At 37.1% G+C, this 23,592-nt stretch overlaps 1 protein-coding gene across 1 annotated transcript in view; it reads right to left on the reverse strand.

Annotated features, from left to right (window-relative positions):
• Positions 1 to 23,592, reverse strand: part of PREX2 (phosphatidylinositol-3,4,5-trisphosphate dependent Rac exchange factor 2) — a 254,250-nt gene that overhangs the window by 178,785 nt on the left and 51,873 nt on the right. Inside the window, exons 2-6 of the mRNA XM_040994636.1 lie at positions 16,836 to 16,907; positions 15,445 to 15,567; positions 13,086 to 13,190; positions 10,279 to 10,380; positions 5,850 to 6,011 (exon numbers count right to left, since the gene is read on the reverse strand). Of these exons, the coding sequence (XP_040850570.1) occupies positions 5,850 to 6,011; positions 10,279 to 10,380; positions 13,086 to 13,190; positions 15,445 to 15,567; positions 16,836 to 16,907 (564 nt within the window). The remainder of the gene's footprint in view (positions 1 to 5,849; positions 6,012 to 10,278; positions 10,381 to 13,085; positions 13,191 to 15,444; positions 15,568 to 16,835; positions 16,908 to 23,592) is intronic.

A 23,592-nucleotide genomic window follows, 5' to 3' on the forward strand; every position in this document is an offset into this window, starting at 1 on the left:
AACCCAGCTTGATCACCAATTAATGAAACTTTTAGAAAATACCATAAAACCCACCCCATCAGAGTTTCAAGAGTCCCTGATTATGCTGCAAATTATACCCTACTATGAACACATAACATCACTCAGATGATATCTTACCAAGTCCAACCAAGGTGTCTGTCACTGAGATAAAGTACCTCTGCCATTTACAGCGGGTTTCTCAAATCAGTACATTATAACCTTTTCACATACTCTGTCAATGTAGGACATTGTCAACAAGATATTAAATATCTTCCATGAGCAATTAAATAGTTCCCAAATAACTGTGTGTATACTAAAGAAATCTACATTGTAATGTGCAAAATATCTAAATATTAAGAAAGTGGTTTACAGTATTTCTTTAATACTACATTTATATTTTAAACTACAGAGTGCCCAGCATGCCTTTGATGTCTCATGATTAATACAGAGTGCTATCTAAGACAACAGCAGCTGAAGATTTACTAAAACATGTTTGGCAACATGTATGTATAATCTTATATATACCAGAGAATTAGGCCAAGTGCAGACACTGCCTGTGATGTAGACATGTCTTCCTTCCCACTTCAAATCCACCCACATATAAGTAGACATTTGAAAATTTTGTTTAAATAATATTATCTTTTACTATCACTTACATGATAAAATATACCATTTCTGATCTTTTAAAAAGCTATGGTTTTACTTTTTAAGTAAATAAGCTTTTAATATTACAAAAATTATGTCGATTTACTGTCCTTCCCCTAGAACAGAAAGGCAATTATCTAGGGTTAGGATGAAATAACTAAAGCTCCAAAATACACAGGAAAAAAAAAAAGTTATAAACATTAGAATGAAAAAAACAAAGTATACAAGCATGCAATTTCTAAGACTGTCAAAAACCACAGAATTTATTAAAAAGAGAATATCAGGTGAACTAGAAAATCCAAAACCTGTGGCAACAAAGTGAGCTTTTGCAAAGGTTCGGGGATGCCTGCATCCTACCCCAGAGAGGCTGGTTTAAGCCAGGGAATTCTGCTTCCAAATCCACCTTCCTGCTACTGTGCACCCTGAGAAACAGCAAACTGTCACCTGCCATGCAAGGGAAAGGCCTCAGATGAATTACAGATTCTGGGCTTCAGTTTGGCCCAGGCTCAGGGGGAAAGAATCAGTTGAAGAATCAATCGATCAATCTTTCTCTCTCTCTCTTTCTCTCTCTCTCTCTCTCCCCCTTCTTCTCCCCCATTTTTGTTCACTTATTTGTCAATGAAGACAATGAATAATTGTTTGAATATAACAAAAATAAAAGAAGCCTAACATATTGCTGGAAAAGAACAAAGCACATAAGCCACTAAAATGCACTTCAAAAAGTACATGGAAATGAAATTATGAGGATTTTAACATTTTAAAGGCATTATAGAATCTTCTCCTTTTTTCAAATATTTCAAATGTTTAAATATTTTTTCTGCATCAAATAAAAAAAATTGCAGGGCCAGGATCACGGAAGAGTATGCTAAGCCTCTGCCAGTGATGCCAGCATCCCATTTGGGCACACATTTGAGTTCCAGTTGCTCTATTTCTGATCCAATTCCCTGCTAATATTCCTGGAACAGCAGCTAAGCATGGCTCAAGTGCTTGGGCCCCTCCATCCACATGGGAGACCTGGAAGAAGCTCCTGGCTCCGGTCTGCAGCTCAGCTCAGGTTCAGCCACTGCAGATAACAGAGGAGCGAAACAGAGGATAGAAGGGGTCTCTTTCTCTCTCTCTCATTGTGTGCATGTGTGTGTGCATGTGTGATTTCTCTTTCTATTTCTCATATCTCTGTAACTACTCTGCTATTCAGAGGAAAAATAAATCTTAAAAAAATGATTTTTATACCAAAAGCAATGCATCCCTTACACACAAAGTGTGTAATTCTCAATTTGTACAGCTCAGAATGCACACCTGAAAGGCCTGTTAACACTTCCACTCCCTTTAAAATTGAATAGAGAGAAGCTAAGATAGGACCTAAAGCCATTCAGGTAAATGAGATACTAATCTTATTTTGTCAATACATTCAACATTCCTGCTTCATGGGCTTTGAGTACTGGAGGAGAGGTGCTCAGGTACATCATTGCTGACAATGAGAAAAACACACATTTCCATTTGAAAGAGTACAGGCTGCAAGCCTTCATCCAAGGCATAAGGGACATTTTATAATATGGTACAAGGTCATCATAATATCTACGGTGTACTTCATCACCACTGAGTGTTCATTTGCTTAACTGGGCTAGCATTTTTACCTTCATTTTGAAAATAAATAAAATTTTCAAATTGGAATATCTATTCTTTAGGAAACACATACTTTGTTCCTGGAAAAAAAAAGTTAGATGAATATGAAAATTAGCTTTTTCCAGGTCTACCACCTGATAGGCAGTGTACTAAATCTTATGTCATTGTGTACACCTGCAGAAAGTTGCCCTCATTATGCTATACAACTACTTATTATGCAATGGCCTACACAAAAGCTTCAGGTATCCTTGCCATTTCTCTCTGCATCACTCTATCATCTTTCTCCCTCATTTTGTAGTCTAAGTGCTGGATGTCACTATCAGAATAACACAACTGAGTGGGAAATGATGAAAAGTGACATGAAGCTTTGAAATGTCCCCACTCATACACAACGAATAACAGAGGAAGATCTAACAGAACTTGATCCATTCACAGAACAAGAAAAATGAGCAAGACTCACAACTCAATGGAGCTTCCTATGGGAACACGCTCAATACCAAAGGAGTCCCTTGAGAAAAATAGTCAAAAATGTGACTAGTCTTACAAAAAAGAGATATTTTTAAAGTATTATGAAACCAAACATGAAATGAAGCATATGCCACTGATTTTATTACATATTATTAAACAAAATGCATACTCAACCCACCAAAGGCTCAGCATTGGATTAACTTCCTAAGGTTGAAATTACTGATGGAAATGATAACCTGAATTTTGTTACATACTAATAATGTAAATTTTAAAGGTCAGTAATGTAAATTTTCATTGTACCAAGATAAATTTTCAATCATATATTTTCCTCATTCCATTTATTATTAAATTTCTTTGTCTTGTTTGAGTCGATTTGTTTTATGGCTGCCTTTTTTTTTTTAAATCATTTATCTTTGAATAACAAGAACCAACTATAAATCTGTTCTGTCTCATGCCATTAAATCAGTTCTTGGCTACAGAATCACTTAACACAAGAGCAAAAGGAACATGACCTATCAGCAGACTCTGGAAGATCTGAACTCATGAAACAAGCAGAAAACATGGTTTGAAGTTAACACACTCTCAGGCACAAATTAAATAAATGTAAATGGCAAACAAATTCCAAAACCACTAACACATGATTTTTCAAATGGCTTTGTGCTTTTGTATTTCTCCATGGGAAAACATAATTAATATGTCATCAAATTTTTATTCTATTTCTTCTGATAGTCTAAAACACACACACAAAAAAATCTTAGACTTCATTTTCCCAACACTTTCATATATTAAGAAATTCTCCCTGTGATTTCTTACATTTGAGGGATCGATTCCAAATAGGCATAAATCTGAATGACTAAACAATATAATGTCCCCATGCCTTTAACTCTAAAAGTTACAGTGAATGTCACAATGCAATTCATCATCGAGAAGGTTAGTTGAGATTAACCATCCTGTTCCACACACACACGCACACACAAAGACTGATTAAGCCATGAGGACTCTTTTCTTCTAAAACATATTAATCATCTTCATACATTACTTTTAGCAGACTAGCTCATGGAATATTTTGAATGTTGAATAAGACATTTATCTGAAATAATAAATTATAGTAATAGGAGGCCTAACTTCAAAATTGGACAATTAAAGCACACTTCAGATCTCAGCTGAGGTTACATCAATGTTGACAGTGTGCCATAATGCCTACATAAATGCTGGGAAAAAGAAAATAATTCCTATAGTCCATTTACTTTTAGAGGGCAAGCACAAAGGCAAACTTAATCATATTTTGCTCTGAGTGGACACCACATGATATGCTAAGGAAAATGAGCTTAAGAATCAGGTTGCCTATTTTAAACTCTAAACTTCACCACCTCCTGTTTCTAAGAATCTGAGCAAATTAAATAATCCTAATTTTAAGTTGGTATAATATGGATTATAATATTTGATCAAACATTTGAGACACAAAGCCTTAGTTTAGACATAGTCTACAAATACCAACTCTGTCTTCCTCATTCCTGCCACTCTAAAGCCATTCACCAGAACTAGACCCCAAACGATACTTCTGAACCTCCAAAATCTCAAGCTAAATGAACCTGTAAATAATGTTAGATTTCTGTTTTCCCCACATACTCAACAAAATTCCACAAATCCACTACTATGCTTTAATACTCCACTTTTCTCTTGGACTCAGTGTTTTAAGACCCCCTAAGACTAGGACAGTTGAGGCATCCTTGATTAAGAGGCTATGCAGGAAATAGTAATGATCCACATATGTTCTCCTTTTGTATCTACTGTGCAAGGAAAACTAGTCATTTCCAAGAAATCTCTCCTTTAGGTAGCTAACAGAATTTTTAGGATACACATCAGAAGCCTTACTGCTTCCCTAGAGTATGAAAAAGCCTGACAAGTTTGGGTTTTAGTGAAAAGCTAGGCAGATTTCACTGAAAAGTCCAGCAATTTAAGGCAAATTCGGTCTGAATGTCTGAATGACAACAAGACTGCAAAAGCAAACTCCATCCCATTTTTCCCATCCCGGCAGGGCAACTGCTCCCAGGAAATCATCATCATGAATCAATTGTAAAACACACAACTATTTTAAGTGATTGAAAGAAGAAGCGTTCATGCTGAAATAGGAGGTCCCCTTGGACACTTGAAGGAGAAGAACAGAAACAAAGAGAAAGCTAAGTCAGACCCCAGTTCACTTCCTAAAAGTGCAGGGTAGACAAATAGAATTCCCCAAGGTCAATGTTCCAGGTTTCTTTGCATATCTGGATAGACGGAACACTGGGTTTACAAAAAAACTAACATACTGAAGATTTTAAAAATTAATCAATTATAAAGCCCCAAAGAGAAAAGCAATCCACTTGTATTTATCCAATATAGTATTTGGCTGAGAACACTTGAAATCTTCACAAGCAAACAACAACAACGACAACAACAAAAACACCTTACTTGCTTATTTTAAAACAAGAAAATGAAATCTATCCTAGCCCAAAGCTTATGCTCATTTAAAATTAAGGCAACTTAAAGACAGAAATTGAGTTTTGTTTCTTCTTATTGCAATGAAGTCACATTTTAGAACTTCAACCAAAAAAGAAATCTAAGCTTAAAGATTACCACAGCTGAAAAACAGATGCGGAGTTGCATTTTTTTCTTTTTTGCGTTCCTGAAACCAAGAGCTATGAGATATTACAAGGCCCTGAGATGGAACATCAAACATCTAACTTAGAATCTGAAAAGCACACCACAGAGCACATATGAAAGCTTGTCACCTTTTTGCTCTCTCAGGCATTCAGGCTATGCACTCATTGATCCAACTCAAGACAGAAACAATTGTTCATGATGCACAACCTTTGACACAGCAAATTCTGGAGCCCACCCAGCATCTACTGGCTCCATCACACACTTCTCCAGTAGAACGTAAGTCAATTAACTGCCACCTCAAAGCTACTTGAAAATTATAATGAACAATAGTACCGTTCAGAATGGATGATAGTCTTTGAGCAATACCTAGGACAATGACAGTTTTTCCCTCCCTACTGTGCCAGGAGCTTGGCTCCAAGGACAGGACCTCAAACAACTTTAAGGTCAATTGATGAGCAAAGTGAACGTACCTCCCATCCTTCAATGTGAGATTGCCATTCCTCTAAAACCTCCAATTTCTCCATCTGCCTCTTGGCTTCATTTATGTTGGAACAGACAGCTTTCATGGCGTGGAGGGCTTCCATCACGGCTGCATAGTCACTGTGTTTGCGTGGGGTCCGCTTCAGCAACTCCTGTTAGACAGAAAAAAATTAGATTCCCCCCTTGGTCTTCAGTTCTGTAGGTCGAGTAGCGTCAGAATGAGTCGAAAATGAAAACTGCTGAGATCATGAAAGGCACTTTGCTAAGTGACATCAAAAACCCTGCTAAAATTAGAATCAGTAACAAACGCTTGAATCGGTGAATAAGAGTTATCTCTAATGAGTCATTTTAATTTTTACCTCAAACTTACTTTGTTTTTTAAAAACATGTAAGTTTCTCTTTCGAATCATCACAAATCTCACCTGATACACGTAACATTTTTATAAATTTGACCCAGACTCTAGCAGAAACGTGTCTTTTTTTACAAGACAGAGAAAAGGAGAATCTTCCACTCACTGGTTCACTTCCACATTTACCATGAAACGACACCCAGCTTTGGTAATTTGGTAATTACCACAATTACCACAAGAGCAACACCCAGCTAGGCAGAAGCCAGCAATCAGCAACTCCATCTGGGTTGCTCAAGCGCGTGCTAGGGACTCGAGAACGTGGGCCATCTTCTGCCTCCCTTCCAGGACATGAGCAGGAAGCTGGATTGGAAACACAGCAGCCAGGATTCATCTGGCACCCGGATGTGAATGCTGCCATCTCAAGCAGTGGTTTAATCCGATACACCACAAACCTATCTTTATGAAGCGCATCTTTATAGGTTAATTTCTTTTTTCCTAGAACCTAACATAACATTAAGTCCACAAATGTAAATGTCCCATAACTCTGACTAAAATAATTATGCATAATTTTCCTCATTTTTGAAAGACTATAAATGTAAGCAATAGATGAAGCAAATTTTTAACTGTCCTACACTCTGGAAAAGTAATTCATAAATCCCACAATACTTCATCATTAAAGAAGCAATTTATACTATCTACCCACACACAGATTCACTATCAGTAATCAATGAACTGTCACTGAGCCACTAGTTTCCTTTCTTGGTTTTTGGTATTGATGATTTTTTGGGGCTCTTTTATTTACATTTTTCCCATTAGCATATTAAATAAAACTAAAGTAATCTTTAATCTTTTAAATATTTTTAGAAGTCCTTTCAGCTGTTTAAAAGACATTAAACATCTTCACCACTGTCTAGACAGTTGTGACCACATTACTCTTTAATTAGTCATTTGTTGGGTTTTGTTTTGTTTTCTTTGACTACAGTTGTCATCTTCATGTAGCTAACATGATTGCACAGACCCAGCGGCAACTCCTTCAATGAACTGTATTGCTTTTCAGCAAATGGAGGGAAAGCTCAGAGTTTTCAGACTCTCTTCAATGCTCTTACTGTTGAAAGTTTTGCCATTCCACATTTAGTATGACCAAGCTTTATTCTGAAGAATGTTACACAACTACCAAGACTATGTCGGAAAAGTTATTCTGGATCCCACATCCATAAAAGATATGTAAGCTTTTCTAGAAATTCTAAAAAGGAGAAGTACATTTACATTACAGGAAGTAGCCACATTTCTACAGGCCCTGATTTGGAGCACAGGTATTGTACCCATGGGTAACTGTGGAATTGAGACACGATTTTTTGTGCTATGAAATAGAGAGAGAAAACACCAGTCATAACCTTCAGACAGCTACCTGAGATACATCCAGTGCTGACTGGTGGACAGAATAATTTCAAGTTGTACAACTAAAACAAGTACAACTTCCACCCTGTAGCTCAATTCCTTCAATATTTTCTGCGAATGAAAATGTCTAAAATCAGAGAACACCAGCACAATTTTTCAGTTGATGGTAGAACACAGATAATCATTAACATCAGCATATCTGCTACAGGAGTTAATGGGTTTTCATGTTTCTTTCCCCGCTGCAAAACAGGGAAGGATCTGACCCTGTTACTGTCATTTGAGAGATCAGGTCCAATTATCTGATGTCCTCCCTAACCAGTCATTTTAGAATATCCACTTTGTCTAGGTGTGTGGTTCTTACTATCCTGCTCACCTTCCTTCCCACTCTTTGAAGAAACAAGTCTCTTTTACCATTCCAAAACCAGGATCAAGTATAAGCACAGCTATCACTACACATGCAAACTGAGTCCGCAATGAAAGCCTTCAGTAGTTCTCAGACACAGGTCACCGCGGCTCCAGTTGCCCTGACCCAAAGCTCTGCAGAAATGGAGATCCTGGCTCAGCTTCTCTATACAGTTTTTGGGTTAGACAAGCAATTTCAGATTTGTTCTCAAACAAATGTTCCTAGATACTCAATTTAAGCAAATGTAGTTACAGCAAAACCATACTTTAATTCAAATCTGTGACATTTGTTTTGTAAAAAAGTAAGTCAAGAAGAAAATTTAGATACTAGGTAGTAATTATGATGTCAAAACAAATCAGAATTAAATAGATGTGAATAATAGCTAACATACATGCAGAGTATATGGTGCTGAGTGGTTGTTTAGCCTGGAGATTAAGACATCAGTTGAAAAAGACTTACATTATATACCTACCCTATTAGTGTACCTGGTTTTGAGTCCTGGCTCTGCTCCCAACCCCAGCTTCCTACTAGTGCATATCATAGGAGGCCAAGGTGACAGTAAAGTGGTTGGGTCCCTACCACACATGTGGAAGCTCTTGACTGAATTTCTGGTTCCCAGCTTCAGCCTGATCCAGTTCCAGCCACATAAAGTCTTCTGTTAGTAAACCAGAGGGGAAGTGTTCTGTCTTTTAGCCTGAGTGTCTCTGTCTCCCTTTGTCTGACCCCCCTCTCAAATAAATAAAAATAGAGCAGTAAAAATAAACAAATTTAATTTTTGAAGTCCAACATTTTAATGCAAAAATCTTCACGCATTTCAATGATATAAATCTGAGAAAACAATAATAAATTTAAACTTTTTTACTTGCTTATATAAAATAGTTCATAAACATACGTATGCATGTTTCATAATATTTCAAAAAGTTGTAAAAAAATATAATGAAAAAGTGTGTTTGTTTTGTGGGACAAAAAAATGACTTAAGGGTAGATGTTGTGTCACAGCAGTTTAAGTCAGTACTTGGTACAGCTGCACCCCATCTCAGAGGGACTGGGTTTGAGTCCCACCTGTTTCCAATGCAGCTTCCTACTACCATGTACCCTGGAGAACAGTGGGTAATTGATCATGTACTTGAGTCCCTGCCGCCGTGGTGAGAGACTTAGAGGCAGTTTCTGGCTCCTAGCTGCACCTGGCCAAGCCCTGTCTATGTAGGGTATCTGGGAAGCAAACCAGAAGATGGAAGATCTGAGTGTCTCTTCAGTTTACCTTTCAGACAAATACTAAAAATCTTGTTAAACCCATTGCATCATTATTGCTTGATTCTTCATGCAATTTGAAGACTTCACTTGTGCAGTAATTCCAAAAAACATACCAAAATAAATGCTTCCTTTTATTTTTTCAAACATTTTGAAGTCCTCTCTTATGGGGTCTTGTACACATACGCATACACAATGACACATTCCTGTAGATACGAACTAATTTTTTCTTCATCATCCTCATTAGCCTCATCAACATTTCTGTTTCGTAAGGAAAAGCCAAGATTGCAAGGGGTTGGATGATTTGGCCCCGACACAGAGCTAAATAAGTAAACCCTTAGAATTTGAACAATAAGCTCAAATAATAAACTTTTACCACGATCTGCCTATCCTGATGTCAGCTACAAAAAGTTTGGTTGGAAAAATTGCCATCCTGATGTTTCATAACCCCTTGCAATAAGGGCTGCTTTCAGTATATTACATTATTTTTATTATGATTTTGGTTATGTAATGAGATCACAGATCTATAACCATTACAGTGGTTTTGCCTATTTTCCACAGGGGGTATTTCTTAGCAGAGTAATTCCACATTTTGTCATCTATTTTCCCATGTAAGCCATATCAGTTTCTGTAACAATTTTAAAACTTCGCTCCTACATTACATCATTTTAACCTCAACTTCATTAAAATCATGAAATCATCAAGTTTCAGGAAATCAAAACTACACCAACAGTGATTACAATGGACCTGATAGGAGCTATGCTAAAACCAATATGTTCAATGTGAACGAAATTCAAACAAGCATTTTCTCTACAAATAGTACTTGAAGCCATTCTTTACAGACTTTTCTACTAAAGATTTCTTCTCCATCATACCTTTTGTAACAAACAGTTTCTAAATATGGCCGGCTTTTTTTTTCAGAATGTTAGAATCTCTAAAGGATAATTCTTAAAAAGATCATCAGCAAAAATATTCAGACTGAAATATACTGCTACAATGAAGTTGCACAGAAAATACCTTCAAAAGCAGAGGGTACTTGCATATCCTCTGGATGGGTGTCACCAAGTAGCCTTCGAGGGGAACATCTGTATTCTTCCTTCCTCCAAGAAGCATACAGTTCTAGGGTGAACATAACAGCATTACATATATACATATATTGAGCCTAGGTCTATAGAAATATTTTCTGCCACAAAACCCTATACGGAAAACCTGAAAATATTTTCTTTTCTAGGATGAGCAAGCCATACTGTCCCAAATAACATTTCAAAAAAAAGAGAGCTAGAAATAGAGACACAGATAGATGGAGAAAAGCAGGGAAAGGAAAACATAATTTTCACAGAAAAAAAAAATACCAGATTTCTTAAACGTGGCCACAAAAATATGGATAGTATGGAAAAAAATTAGTAACTTGAATTCCATTAGAATTTTTAAGTGTTCAAATGTTTATTTTCATTTATTTGAAAAGTAGAACAACACAAAGAGACTGATTGATTGGTCTTCCCCCTGTTGGTTCCCTTCCCAAATACAACAATACCCAAGGATGAGTAGGGCTGAGGGCAGAAGCCCAGGACTCCATCCTTAGCTCTCACACAAGGGGCAGGCGCCCAAGCATGTGAGCCATCATCTTCTGTGCTGGCAGGAAGCTGGCTGGAAGCAGAGTAGTAAGGCCCTGCGCTCTAAAAATAAGGCACACATACCGCAATTACCAGCTATGCTTTCTGTGCCTCAATGCCCACTTCCAAACTCACAAATTTATTTTTCAAAGAAAAAAATATAAATGTGCAGGTGCGTGACACACCAGTTACGATAACAAAGAGCTGGTGCTGTAGTGGCTCAGTGAGCTAATCCTCTGCCGGAAATGTTATCATCCCATTTGATTGACAATTTTCGTGTCAGCTGCTCCACTTTAAATCCAGTTCCCTGCCTATGCACTGGGAATGCAGCAAAAAAAAAAAAAAAAAAACTCAAGTCCTTGGGTGCCTGCACCCATTTGGGAGAACCAAAAGAAGCTCCTGGTTCCTGGCTCCAGCCACTGTGGACAAACTAGACAATCAAGATCTGTTTTTCTAAATCAAATACATACACTCTTTCTCTCCCTCTGTGTGTGTGTGTGTGTGTGTGTGTGTGTGTGTCCTTCTCTCTGTAAATCTACCTTCCACATATAAATAAATGCATCTTTTTAAAGATTTGTAAATAACAACAAAAAAAGACAACAGGTGAGTCACTCATGTCCCACACAGGAATGCCATGACCTAAGTGCCTAGCTTTTGCCTCCTGATTCCAGTTTCCTACTAACATAGATCCTGGGAGTGATAGCTCCAGACTCAGGTACCGCTGGCACAGGACACTCAGGCTGAGCTTCTCACTCCTGACTGTGGTTACTCATCAATGTGGCATCTGGAGAGTGAACCAATGGATGGAAGCTCTGTGTGTGTGTGTGTGTGTGTGTGTGTGTGTGTGTGTGCATTTGACTCTCTTATGATTTCAAAGTAAAGCACACTGGAAGAAATATTTTCAAATTAATAGGCAGATATTTCATATAGGCATTGTATCCAAAATTATGAAAACTTATAAATTAATATAAGAAAATATTCCACATTAAATTGGGTGAAAAAAATTAAATACACCTTTCACTAAAAGATAAAGCACATAAAAGCATGCTTAAATTCATCAGTCACAGGCAACAGGTGGATTTAAATCAATATAAGATATCACCACATACCCCACTAGTACACTGAGCATAAGAAATAGAGTAACGGGAATCTTCACAAATGTTATGTGGATATGGCACTGCCATCCTCATAAACTGTTTGGTTGTTTCCTAATAGTTAAACATGTATGTACCATAAGTGCCCAACCAAAAAATGCATATATGTGTGTGTGTGTATATATATCACACAAGGATTTGAATATAGATAATTATAGCAGTATTTAAAGTAGCCAAATCTGGGCTCAGTATATTAACTGGCAAGTGGATAAACAAAATATAAAATTCTCAATCAGTGAAATACTTTTAAGTGATAAAACTAAATGGAAAATAGGTACATGGTATAACAAGATAAACCACAGGTTTTTTTTTTACAAAATATTAAAAAAACAGGCACAAAAGATTATATAATTCCATTTATGTAAAATCTCTATGAGAAAGATCTATAGAGATGAACAAATCTGCAGTTGCCTAGAGTTAAAGGAAAGAGATGGAGAGATGAAGAGATTCTTTTCAGAGCATGGAAAAGTTCTAAAACTGAATTTTGGAGCAGGTTGCATAACAAAACAATTTGCTAAACATCACTGAATTGTACATTTACAATCTGTCCCAACACACATTTGTGGTAATCTAAAGAAATTAAGTATAAATTCTTGTCTTTCTTTATTCTAAAAAAAAAAAAAAAATTGGCTAAGGAATGTATGTAGGAGAAAGGTCAAATTTTATAATTATTTTGTTCCATATCCATGACTTGTTTCCTTCCTGTTACTGCCCTACTTATAATTCTCCTAGCAGAAGTAAATTAAGCCCCGGGGAGTTGGGGATGTAAGACAATACTGAAGTCTGGCACAAGATTTTTCATTAGGATCCCATGTGCTCTCACCAACAATTCACAGTCAACCAGAAGAGAGCACTGACAGTATTTCCCCATTTACATGTTCATCCATATTCTTACTCTCTACATTATTGAAGGACTCTATCTTCTTATTTCGGGTTTGCTAAAAAAAAAAACTATTAATTTATTATGACATACTAATGTTACTCCTTGGCTCTTACTGTCCCATCAACAAACACCAGCGTGGAATTACTAATTAGCTGACAACACTTAAAGACTTACCAACAGAAACGTCCGGATTGTTCTTATCTTGTTAAGTTCCAGAAGCAGTTTTTGTGCCTTTTCGTGGTTACTACAGTATTCATCATAGATACGAAATTTGTCTTTCTGTGAATTCAAGGGAGATTAAATCGGTCTTCCATTCATCATTTTAAAATGTTAACTTATGTCATACATAAAGGCAAATTTTACTAACAGCTTACGCTATTTCAAGAGCCATACTGGGTGTTTTCTTTACATCATATATAAATATATCTTATTAACCATGATCCACAAAGAATAGTCCAGAAAAGGAGAGAAACAGCTATATATTAACTATACTCCAACATAATGAATGCAACAGAGACGTGTGCCAAGCAGTGGTAAAACACTAAGAAGGTACTCACTTTTGCCTTGAGACCTGAAACACAACTCTTAGTGTGACTTTTGAGCAAGATCAGAGAGATTATTCTAATATTGCCAGGGATGGACAGCAATGGGTGTTTCCAAATTAAAGCAAAAGCATGCACAGATCATATCCCAACAGGGAAACACAGCACCCTGGAGTTCATACACACCAATCTGGATAGCTGTGTTTAACAGACACTGGCAAACCAGAGAATATCCAGCAGCAAGGGACCAAGACAACCACAGACTGTAACAATATCTAAAAGGTCATTTCAGAGACACTTATTAGTACAGAAAAGTCAGAGAGCAAAGGATACTCTCAAAACTGTCATAATACAACAGTCTGACAATTCTGCACTGCTCTAAAACTTAAACCAGGGAGGGAAGTACCGGGACGGAACAGCAGAAATTGACAGGTTAGTGGTGGGCAGTCTGCAGATCAAAACAGAGCTCTTCTAACAATTAGAACCATCACTGAGTGTGATCAAGTAGAAACAAATGTTCTCTGCGAGTGGAGAGAGGAGACTGCTCTTTTTAGAAGAGTAATTTTGCGATGGTGATCTCCAAGTTCCCATCCACTGGTATTATTTTCTCAAAGTTCTATGACTAATAGCTACCAAATCATTCGCAACAAAAAGATAAAATAATCTATTGAACAAATATTAAAACAGGCATGTCCTGAAATTTTAAAGTCTCATTGAGGAGCATGAAGCTTAGTTCATAGAGCAACTACAGAAAGTATTGAATTACTCATCCCAAGAGATGGTATGAGCCAGGAGAAAATAAACTTCAGAAATAGTTCAGCTACATTCATGGGTGACAGATTCATAAAGTGTTACTGAGGAAATGGATGTCAGGGAGCAAGATTCCCACGAGCAGCCCGGGTCTGAGACAGCAGCTACTCCAGCTGGCGAATGATATTGATTCTTTAGTGAAAAGGAACAGGCTTGAGTGAGTGGACATGAAGACCCAGGGCTTCCAGTTGTGCCCAAGCAAAGAATAGTTTGATCTTGCTACATCCTACAAGAACATCCTACTAAGCTACAGGGAGTCTCTCTCTTTATTATGTTTACTTTAAGAAATACTTTCCGATCATAAAAGGAACATACAGAATCTATTCACTATATATAACAATCCAAAAACATTCAGAAACCTATAGAAAAGACTAACTGAATAATTAGAAAACATTTTTACTTCTATGACACCCATATAATTTTAAATAAAATATTGAGCATCAATCTGATAATTGCATGGATTCAAATGAGTATTTTGATAATTAGCGTTAATGGAATGGTATAAATAGCAACAACAACAACAAAAAGAAAAACTACGAATGCCTTTCCATTCTGAGGATAATTTTCACTATGCAGCTGGCTTTTTACTTGACAGCTTAAGTAAATTCAGCTCTCACTGATAAAGAGAGAAAAGTAATACACATGTACAAGATATCTAACTTGAAAAAAAGGAGCAATGGCTTATTACGCCTGCAAAACTGTGCAGTACAATCCTCTGGGAAGTCTCCGAGAAGAGAATTCAGGCATTGGTATCCTGGGTTTGTTCACTTCCAAGGCTTGTCATAAGTACATAAGCAAGGAAACATTCTAAGAAAAGGCTCACAGCATCACAATAAGAGTGAGGATTTTCTGCCTCAAAAGAAAAATGTTCTGTGTTTGAGAGAAAACATTAAAATCCATTCATTGCAAGCAGCCTGAATATTCATGAGAATTCAAAGCTAAGAGGACACGAAGAACCAAATTGTCAAGAAAAAGAAAAGGCTGTTTATTCTTTACTCAGTAAAATGGGTGATAGGAGGCACCCTCCTCTGGCTCAAAGTAGATTTCTTTTGCCTTAAAAGACTGCAAATTGTTCCAGTAAGATGTTGCCTCCTATGTCCAGTTCACACATTCTATAGGATCTAAAGCTAATCCCTAAACTCTGGGAAAAGGATTTTAAATAAACAAGAAACACGTCCTACAAAGTGAAGAAAGCAGGTTCCCACTTCTTGTTGAGCATTAGGTTCAGGATGCAAGCATTCTTCCACAACTTGTAAAAATTCTTTATGCACTGCAAGGATCTCTTCAATGTTTGAGAACAGCATCTGAAATAAATACATGTAGAAGTGCAATGGTGAAGCAAGCTTGTCAACAAGGGAGTCCAGGAGATGTAGAACATAGTGCAGTAAATCCTCTTTGCTAACTGAAAACTTCAGTGGAGAGCTGATTCCCATCAATTTCTTCCTCCACCCCCATACAATTCTGGGAACTGGTCCCCAGAATTGGCTTTCAGGAAGGAAACACAGGAATTGGCCCAAGTCTAAGGTTACAGTCCCATTTTCCAGAGTGAAAAGGTAACAGGAGGCAGACTTGCTAACATGCTTTTTGTGGGGAGGACATAGAAGCCGGCAACAATGATCCTTTCTCCTTCTGGAAGGTTTGGTGGGTTGATGTGACAGCTGGAGCAGCTCCATTTCGCAGCCCCGGGAGGTATCATCTCAGAGGCAATGTGACAGACTGATGGTAGGAGCAATAGATGACTAGATGTAGCAGCAATCCTGTTGGCCCTTCAGCCAACCAATTCTGAACCTCCTTTTCTGTCCCAAATTCTTAAAATATGTGAGTAAACGTGTTTTCAGACTCATCTGAGTTATAAGTTTCTTTTTTGCTTAAAACCAAAGCATGTTAATTACAGTATACCTACAGTAGGAAACTTAAGTCAGATGCTTACATTATGGGGAAATGCCAACATAATCTAAATAACTGTTGGAATTTTTTCAGTACAATAAGTCAGTGTGTTAGCATCATTAATGTCAATCATACATTATACAACTTAAATGAATAATTATTAAAGCATATTTTTCAGTTACCATCTTTTTTTTTTTCAAATCTTCTCACAATTTGCATTCTTACAGTTCTAAAGAAAAACTCATTCCTTTCCCAGTTGAAGGGATTATGTGGGCTTTATTTTCTCCATCAATCTTTCCAATCTTTTGTTCTACAGTAATTCCGGTGATGAGCTATAACATCTGCCCACATCCTGTCTTCCAGAGCCACAGCTAGCAACTGCGACATGTCCTTCTCTTTGACACTAAAACACATAGACTTGGAGTTCTTTTCCTTTTTCCATTCAAATATTCTAGGTTATTTGTTAAACTTTAAATGTTCATGCCACCTTATCAATCCCTGATTCTTTTCCCAAATTCTATTTCTCCTTTTTGAAGGAGGCAACTGTAACTGACACCAATGACTGGCAGAGGACCTCATATTAGAACTGCAGATAGGCTCAAGTGTGCTGAAGTAACACTGCAGAGATAAAGCTTTATCTAAGGGGAACTCATTCATGGGTCAAGAGCAAATGGTATCTTCTCACCTTCACTGTTTCCTCTGTTACATTTTTGTCAACTTTTGATGCTGCACATTGGTTCATTCGGTGCAAAAATGCCTACATAAAACAAGAAAAAGATCTTATCAATGACACATTAGCATAAGGAAATGATTCTTGACAGAAATACATTTGAGGCTTTCTCCACCTGACCCCAGTAAGAATGGCTCACATACAAAAAAACCACCAACAACACTTGCTAGCGAGGATGCAGGGAAAACAGAACCCTACTCCATTGCTGGTGGGACTGCAGGTTGGTATAGCCTCTATGGAAATCAGTATGAAGAACACTCAAACAACTGAAAATCTGCATACCATATGATCCAGCAATAGCACTTATAGGAATATATCCAAAACACCTGCTACACGAGAAACCAACATGCACCTCTATGTTCACAGCAGCACAATCAATAATTGCAAAAACTTGGAAGCGACTGAAATGCCCATGAACAAAACACTGGATAAGAAAGCTATCATTTACTGGTTCATATTACATGGAATACTACTCAGCCATTAAAACAAAATGAAATGCAGTTTTTTGTGGTCAAATGGGCCCAACTGGAAACCATTATGCTAAGGGAAATGAACCAATCCCAAAAACTTAGATAATACATATTTGCCTTAATTTAAGATGAAATTATGTCAATCCGAAAAATAGTACCTGTAAGCTGTAATATTATTTCAATCTCAAACAGCAAGTATCACATGCAATAAAATATTGTGATGTAACCAATGAACCAACAATCAATGTGAGTCAGATTGCTTATGATCTACATCAAAGAATTATAAAACCTAACATACTTTTAAGACCCTATGCTACTCGGTAATGGGGCGGGAGAGCAGAGAAATCTTACATCTCCTTAGAATGTGTGAGGAAGAAGTAAAGTATAAGCTATCAGGAACATAACAGATAACTTACAGACAACAGACTCGAATCAGTATTAGACAATAGTAAAACTACAAAGACATATAGGGGGAATCAAAAGCGATCCTGACAACCTCTTAACAGGAGGTCATATGCACAGAGCAGGTGGGGGGATGCCAGAGTGGAGCAGGGAGACAGAAGGAGGCTTGAATCCCAACCCTGGAGACTCCCGGATCCCCACCAAGGACTATCAGTATGGGCACCAAGGACTACATCCCAACTGCCAAGGAGACAACAGGGAATTGGAGTGCCTTCAGAGGCCAAGAACTTTGAGGTCATCCACTCCCGCTTGGATCTACCACATGGGATGGAAGAAGCCCAAATCCTTCCTGGCAGGAGCCAATGTCATCGGAACAACAGCCAGGAACCCTGAGTGGCCCACAGAAACAAAAGAACGATAAACTTTCTTTGGGAATCAGGAGAGGAACTTTTTTGGTCTTTTACCTAGTTCCAACTTTGGATCCCCACCCTCTCTTGCAATGACCATCAGGGTCGATCCGGAGCCACTCTCCCCCCAAAAAAAGTTAGATTAGATAGACAGAAAACAACAAGGAAAGTTCAGTACCAGGTAGGAAATAGTTAGCCTGGACTCACATATACCTTATTAGGTAGGACACTAAGATTAATTACTCCTCACTAAGCTATTGAAGATTTCTCTGAAAACCCTCCTAAAACTGTTCTGCACCTCAACTGTTGACATATGCCTTGTTAGAGTTATAAGCCAGTTTAGACTATCCCAAAATCTACTAAGTTCAGTAAAAATTATGCTTCAATACTACAAAATGCTAAATACAAAAATGAAAATAGACACAAGACAGCTGAATAGTACCCTATAGCCATTTTAAGGTGTACAGCAGCCAGTTGTGTATATACTAAAATTGAAATGTCAATGAAGTAATCACAGGATGTGGATAAGAACTTACATTTTCTAACATATTGGTCACTCAATACCATGTCAATTAACTTCATAAGGTTGTAAACAATTGTTGATGTTATGGTGTGGCTTTTAATGGGTCGGGGTGATATTCTGCCTTCAGACCAGAGATGGTCTTCCCAAGAAACTGTTGAACTTACTGGACAATAAGATGCTGGACACTATGCAAAGTACATGCTTGCAACAAAAGAATTATGACTGGATTTGAACTATAATACTGCAATAAGGTGGAGGAATCCACCATGAGGGGAGGGTTTGGGAAGGGATTGGGGGAATCCCAGAGCCTATGAAACTGTGTCATAAAATCAATTATAATAAAAAAAATTGAAATTTAGAAATCCAATATTGTGTAAAACAGTTTTGTCGCAACACAGGAAATCATCGTGAATTCCTACTCACCTTGGGAAATATACTTATTTTATGGTATTGAAGCTAAGTCAAAATTTAAGACACATGCCAGAATCTCTAAAGCATTAAAAAATGAAAATTAAGGTAAGAATACTTTTTTTCATATTTTGGCATGTCTTATAAAGACTTAAGAATTTAACCAAATCCAGAATTGAAGAATACAAAATTAATTTCAAAATGCAGCTCGAGTTTTTAAAAGGACATCCATGTAACCCAGGAATTCTATTTTCAGAAATCTGTCCTTAAGAAAAGTTCATAAAAAGGGGTTTCACTGTATTGATTACAAGAGTAGTAAAAAAAAAACTGTCAAAAATATAAATGTTCACCAATGAAGACTTCATTTAATATATTATGGTAGATTTAATTATCGAGCACCTTGACACAAATCCAATCATAAATGGAAGATGATGGCATATATATGTGTATGTTCTTATGTGGGTATATGTGTGTGTGTGTAAATACATATATGTATGTATGTGTGCATGTGTGTATATATAGATATATATACGTGTGTATATACACATATGTATATAGAGAGAAGATGTTTATAAATATTATTTGATGAAAATTTTACTAATTAACATATTTGATATATATGAATATAAAATACTAAGAAATATTTATACATCTGAGCAGTCACACTAGCGCATTCAAATAAGAAAAAGGCAGAATACCTCAAAATGCAAACTATGTACCTAAAGTGAAAGGAAGGCAACCTTTGTACATTTTCCCATTTTAATAATATTTGAGGATAAGTCTAATAGAACTTCTATAGACAGAAAACCAAAACTATTTAAAGGAAATCAAATAAGCCACAACAGCTTGTTCATAACATAAGCTTCAGCACCATTACTTCTGATGCAACCAGTTCATGTGGCAGATGTCCTAACTACAATACCATACATGAATGAGAGCAAATGAATAAGAATGCACTGTGTACATTCTGAATTTTTAATAGAAAACTCATAAAATTCTTTGAGCTCTTATCTAAAGTCACATTTAACTGAGGACAGAAAAAAACTTGAATTTTCTAAATTTTAGTCCTAATTTTCAATGTTCAGTTTTTACTTTTCATCCTATTTTTCTGGAATGCTTTCACATCTTCATACCAAAAATACTTTTTGGTTCTTTCCATTTAGGCTCAAAATACATGGGTGGTTTACTTGTCTAGTTTACATTTCCTACTGACCACACGGTAAACAGGTGACCTCTCATGCAAGCAAAACTTAAGCTTCACTTCTACGTTTATAAACCTTTTCTTCATAAACAGAACTCGGTCACATTCTGAAAACAATAAATTAAAGCAACGAAGTAGTAAAAATGAGTCTAGATATGAAATAGAAAAGAACACACAAAGTAATAAAATAAACCACATCTTATCTGACTTTCTATCTTAGCCTCTGTGTCAATATGGAACTTTTTGTTTAACTGTATGGGAAAGGAAACCTGGAACTTGTTAGAATTTCTGACCAAGCATTTATTTTCCCCAGGGGCTTCATTTTGTACAATAGTAAAGGCAGATTTTACACAGTTTACTGAGCATTCAAAATCATGAAAACTGCTTGAAATTTTTAAATTTTCCGTACCAAATGTTTAGGTCTTCTGTAACGAAGATAAAAATAAATATACGTTTTCAGAATCATCCTTTAACAAACACTTTCTGCAGAATTTGCAATGACTGTGATAATTGAGGAATGGGATTCCTCTTGTTTCAATCAAGGAAGCATTAGTATCTAGGCTCAAAAGTACATTTGAGATTTTTATGTAGTTTCATTCATTTTCATTGATTCAAAACTTCATCAGAATTACATCATTTCCATCTTGACACAAATATACTTGAACATAAGTACTGGAAAACATAAATGGTGCTTGAATTTTTCATTGGAAAGTTTGTTCCAAATGTAGATCACCAAACCCTAACCTTAGGAGATCTTAGTCTGCAAATTGGTTTAGAACCCCAGAATCTCTGCTGTTAGTAGTGTCCCCAGATGATTGCAATATGAGCTCAAGAGACTACCCTCTGATAAACATTCTTTCAGCTATTCTTCCTGAGACAGACAGACACACACACAGAAAAACATTTGGAAGGGACAGATTCACTTATTTCACCTGGACTTTCAACTCCATGTCAAACAACGATTTTCTCTGCACAACACCTTCTTGACAAATTGCTTTGGCACAGGCCTCCCAGGAGAATCATATCTAGGGCATGTCTACTGGCCCTGACAATCTCTAAAGGCTGAAAGAAGTAGCAATAGGTGAGTCAATGAAGACAGATCAAGCCTCGTTTGGAGGAGTGAGGCTCAGAGATGTCACACCAAGGCCCTGACACCTTGCATGCATAACAATTATACCCCACACCCTCCAAGGTCGGTTCCCTACATACACTGATGAGTATGACTCTAATCATAGGATTTTCTCCCAACTCAGAAAACAGGACTCATCGTTTTCTTTCTAACTTTTTATTGCTTTCCTCTTATCATGCATTCGGTAAAGGCATAAGTTAAATGCCATGCGCAAATTACATTTTGATGATACTAAAAATGTCACTGATTTGCTACCAAGAAGCAGAAAGAAACAAAAACACTCATTAGAATAGGAAGAGGACAGCAACCCCTTCCCCCACTCTGCTCACCTATCCCACTGTTAAAGCACAGGCCCACTGCTAAGTTTCAGACTAAGAATATGTCTTCTGCCTTTAATAATCTCAACCTGCTAAATGATCTTACTCAAATCATTTTTGCCCTTCCCACAATTCCTCATCTAGGCTCACACAGAAGATCACTCTCCAATGTTCCCCAGATTTTTATCTTTAATCCTAGATACCTGAAGCCATTCTGAATCTCCTAATGTCCTGCAGGGACTAAACTTTATCATCCTTATAAATATTCTGCCTTCAGACTCATCTTAGCAGCACTCTATCACTTCAAACAATATGGTAATTCATTAAGGTACAAAAGGAAAAAAAATTAAGACAGCTGCAATGCCATTCACAAAAATAATAAAAATAAAGGTAAATAATTCCTTTTACATCTTAATTTAAAACAATTTACTTCTTTATCTATTTGAAAGAGGAACACAGAAAAGTGAGAGAGACGAGATTTTCATCCACTGGTTCACGCCCCTAAAATGCCAAAACAGCCAGGTATTGGCCAGGCTAAAACCAGGATCCAGGAACTCCAACTGGGTCTCCCAGGTGGGTGGCAGGCGACCAAGTCCTTGCTCGACCATCTGCAGCTGCTTTACCAATGCATTAGCAGGAAGCTGGATAGGAAGTTGAATAGCCAGAAATCAAAGTGGCACTCTTGCATGGAAAATAGGTATCCCAAGTGGTTTCACCGAATCAGCCACAATACTGGCCCCTCCTTTTATGTCTTGAATGGAAATCAGTATTTTCACAGTTATGTGAGATATAGGTTTACCAAAAAGAAAGACAAAGTCCTAATTAAAAAAAAAGATTTTCATTTTGCTTTCACAGAAAACAATAATAGCAATAAAGGCAAAATCTGTCATCTGCCTTTGCATTAGACTTCTACAGAATAGTGGTGCCATTTTATTGGGATGGACAAAAGGATGAAACAGGAGTAAGTTTTGTAATGCCAGAGTTTGATGTTTAGTGGACACCAATGTAGAAATTTGGGTAAGAGTTGTACCATTCTGAGGTTTTGAAGGGGGTCAGAACTGAAGGGAAGGAGTCCAGTGGCATGATCTAGTAGCTAAAGTCCTCGCCTGCCTTGAATGCGCAGGGATCCCATGTGGACGCCGGTTTTAACCCTGGCAGCTCCACTTCCCATCCAGCTCACTGCCTGTGGCCTGGGAAAACAGTCCAGGATGGCCCAAAGCTTTGGGATCCTACACCAGTGTGAGAGACCTGGAAAGAAGTTCCTGGTACCCCGCTTCAGATCGGCACAGCATCAGCCTTTGCACTCAATCGGAGAGTGAATCATCGGACAGAAGATCTTCCTCTCTGTCTCTCCTCCTCTGTGTACATCTGATTTTGTAATAAAAATAAATAAATCTTAAAAAAAAAGAACTGAAGGGAAAAAAAATTAACTGACTTCAATACAAAGACATAACTTGGAAAATTTCTCTTGCAAGAAGAGAATGTCCAGCCAAATCCACTTGAGAGACTATGTAGATATATCAGCCTTGATTTTATTCATTGCTGCTATTTCTTGTGTAACATATTCCTTAAATTCCTTGAACTCTTGTATGTGCTTCTCATTGCTGATCAGAAGCTTATAATGAGTTTTCTGAATTCCATGTCCCCCATTTTCTCAATGTCTTCCTCAGTTAACTCTGAGGGTGGGTGAATCTTTTGCTCCTTTACTGAAGAGTCTTCAGCAACATTCTTAGTGCCTTTGTCTTTTTTTTTTACCTTTCGTAGTTGTTATTCTGGTTGACGGAATTTCTCTAAGATGTATTACTCACAGGTCTATAAGTTGATTTTTATGTTTAATCAGTGCCCTGGATTTGGA

This window comes from Ochotona curzoniae, unplaced genomic scaffold (genome assembly GCF_017591425.1).
Source record: "Ochotona curzoniae isolate NIBS_2020 unplaced genomic scaffold, NIBS_Ocur_1.0 contig_1071, whole genome shotgun sequence".
Taxonomy (NCBI): Eukaryota; Metazoa; Chordata; class Mammalia; order Lagomorpha; family Ochotonidae; genus Ochotona; species Ochotona curzoniae.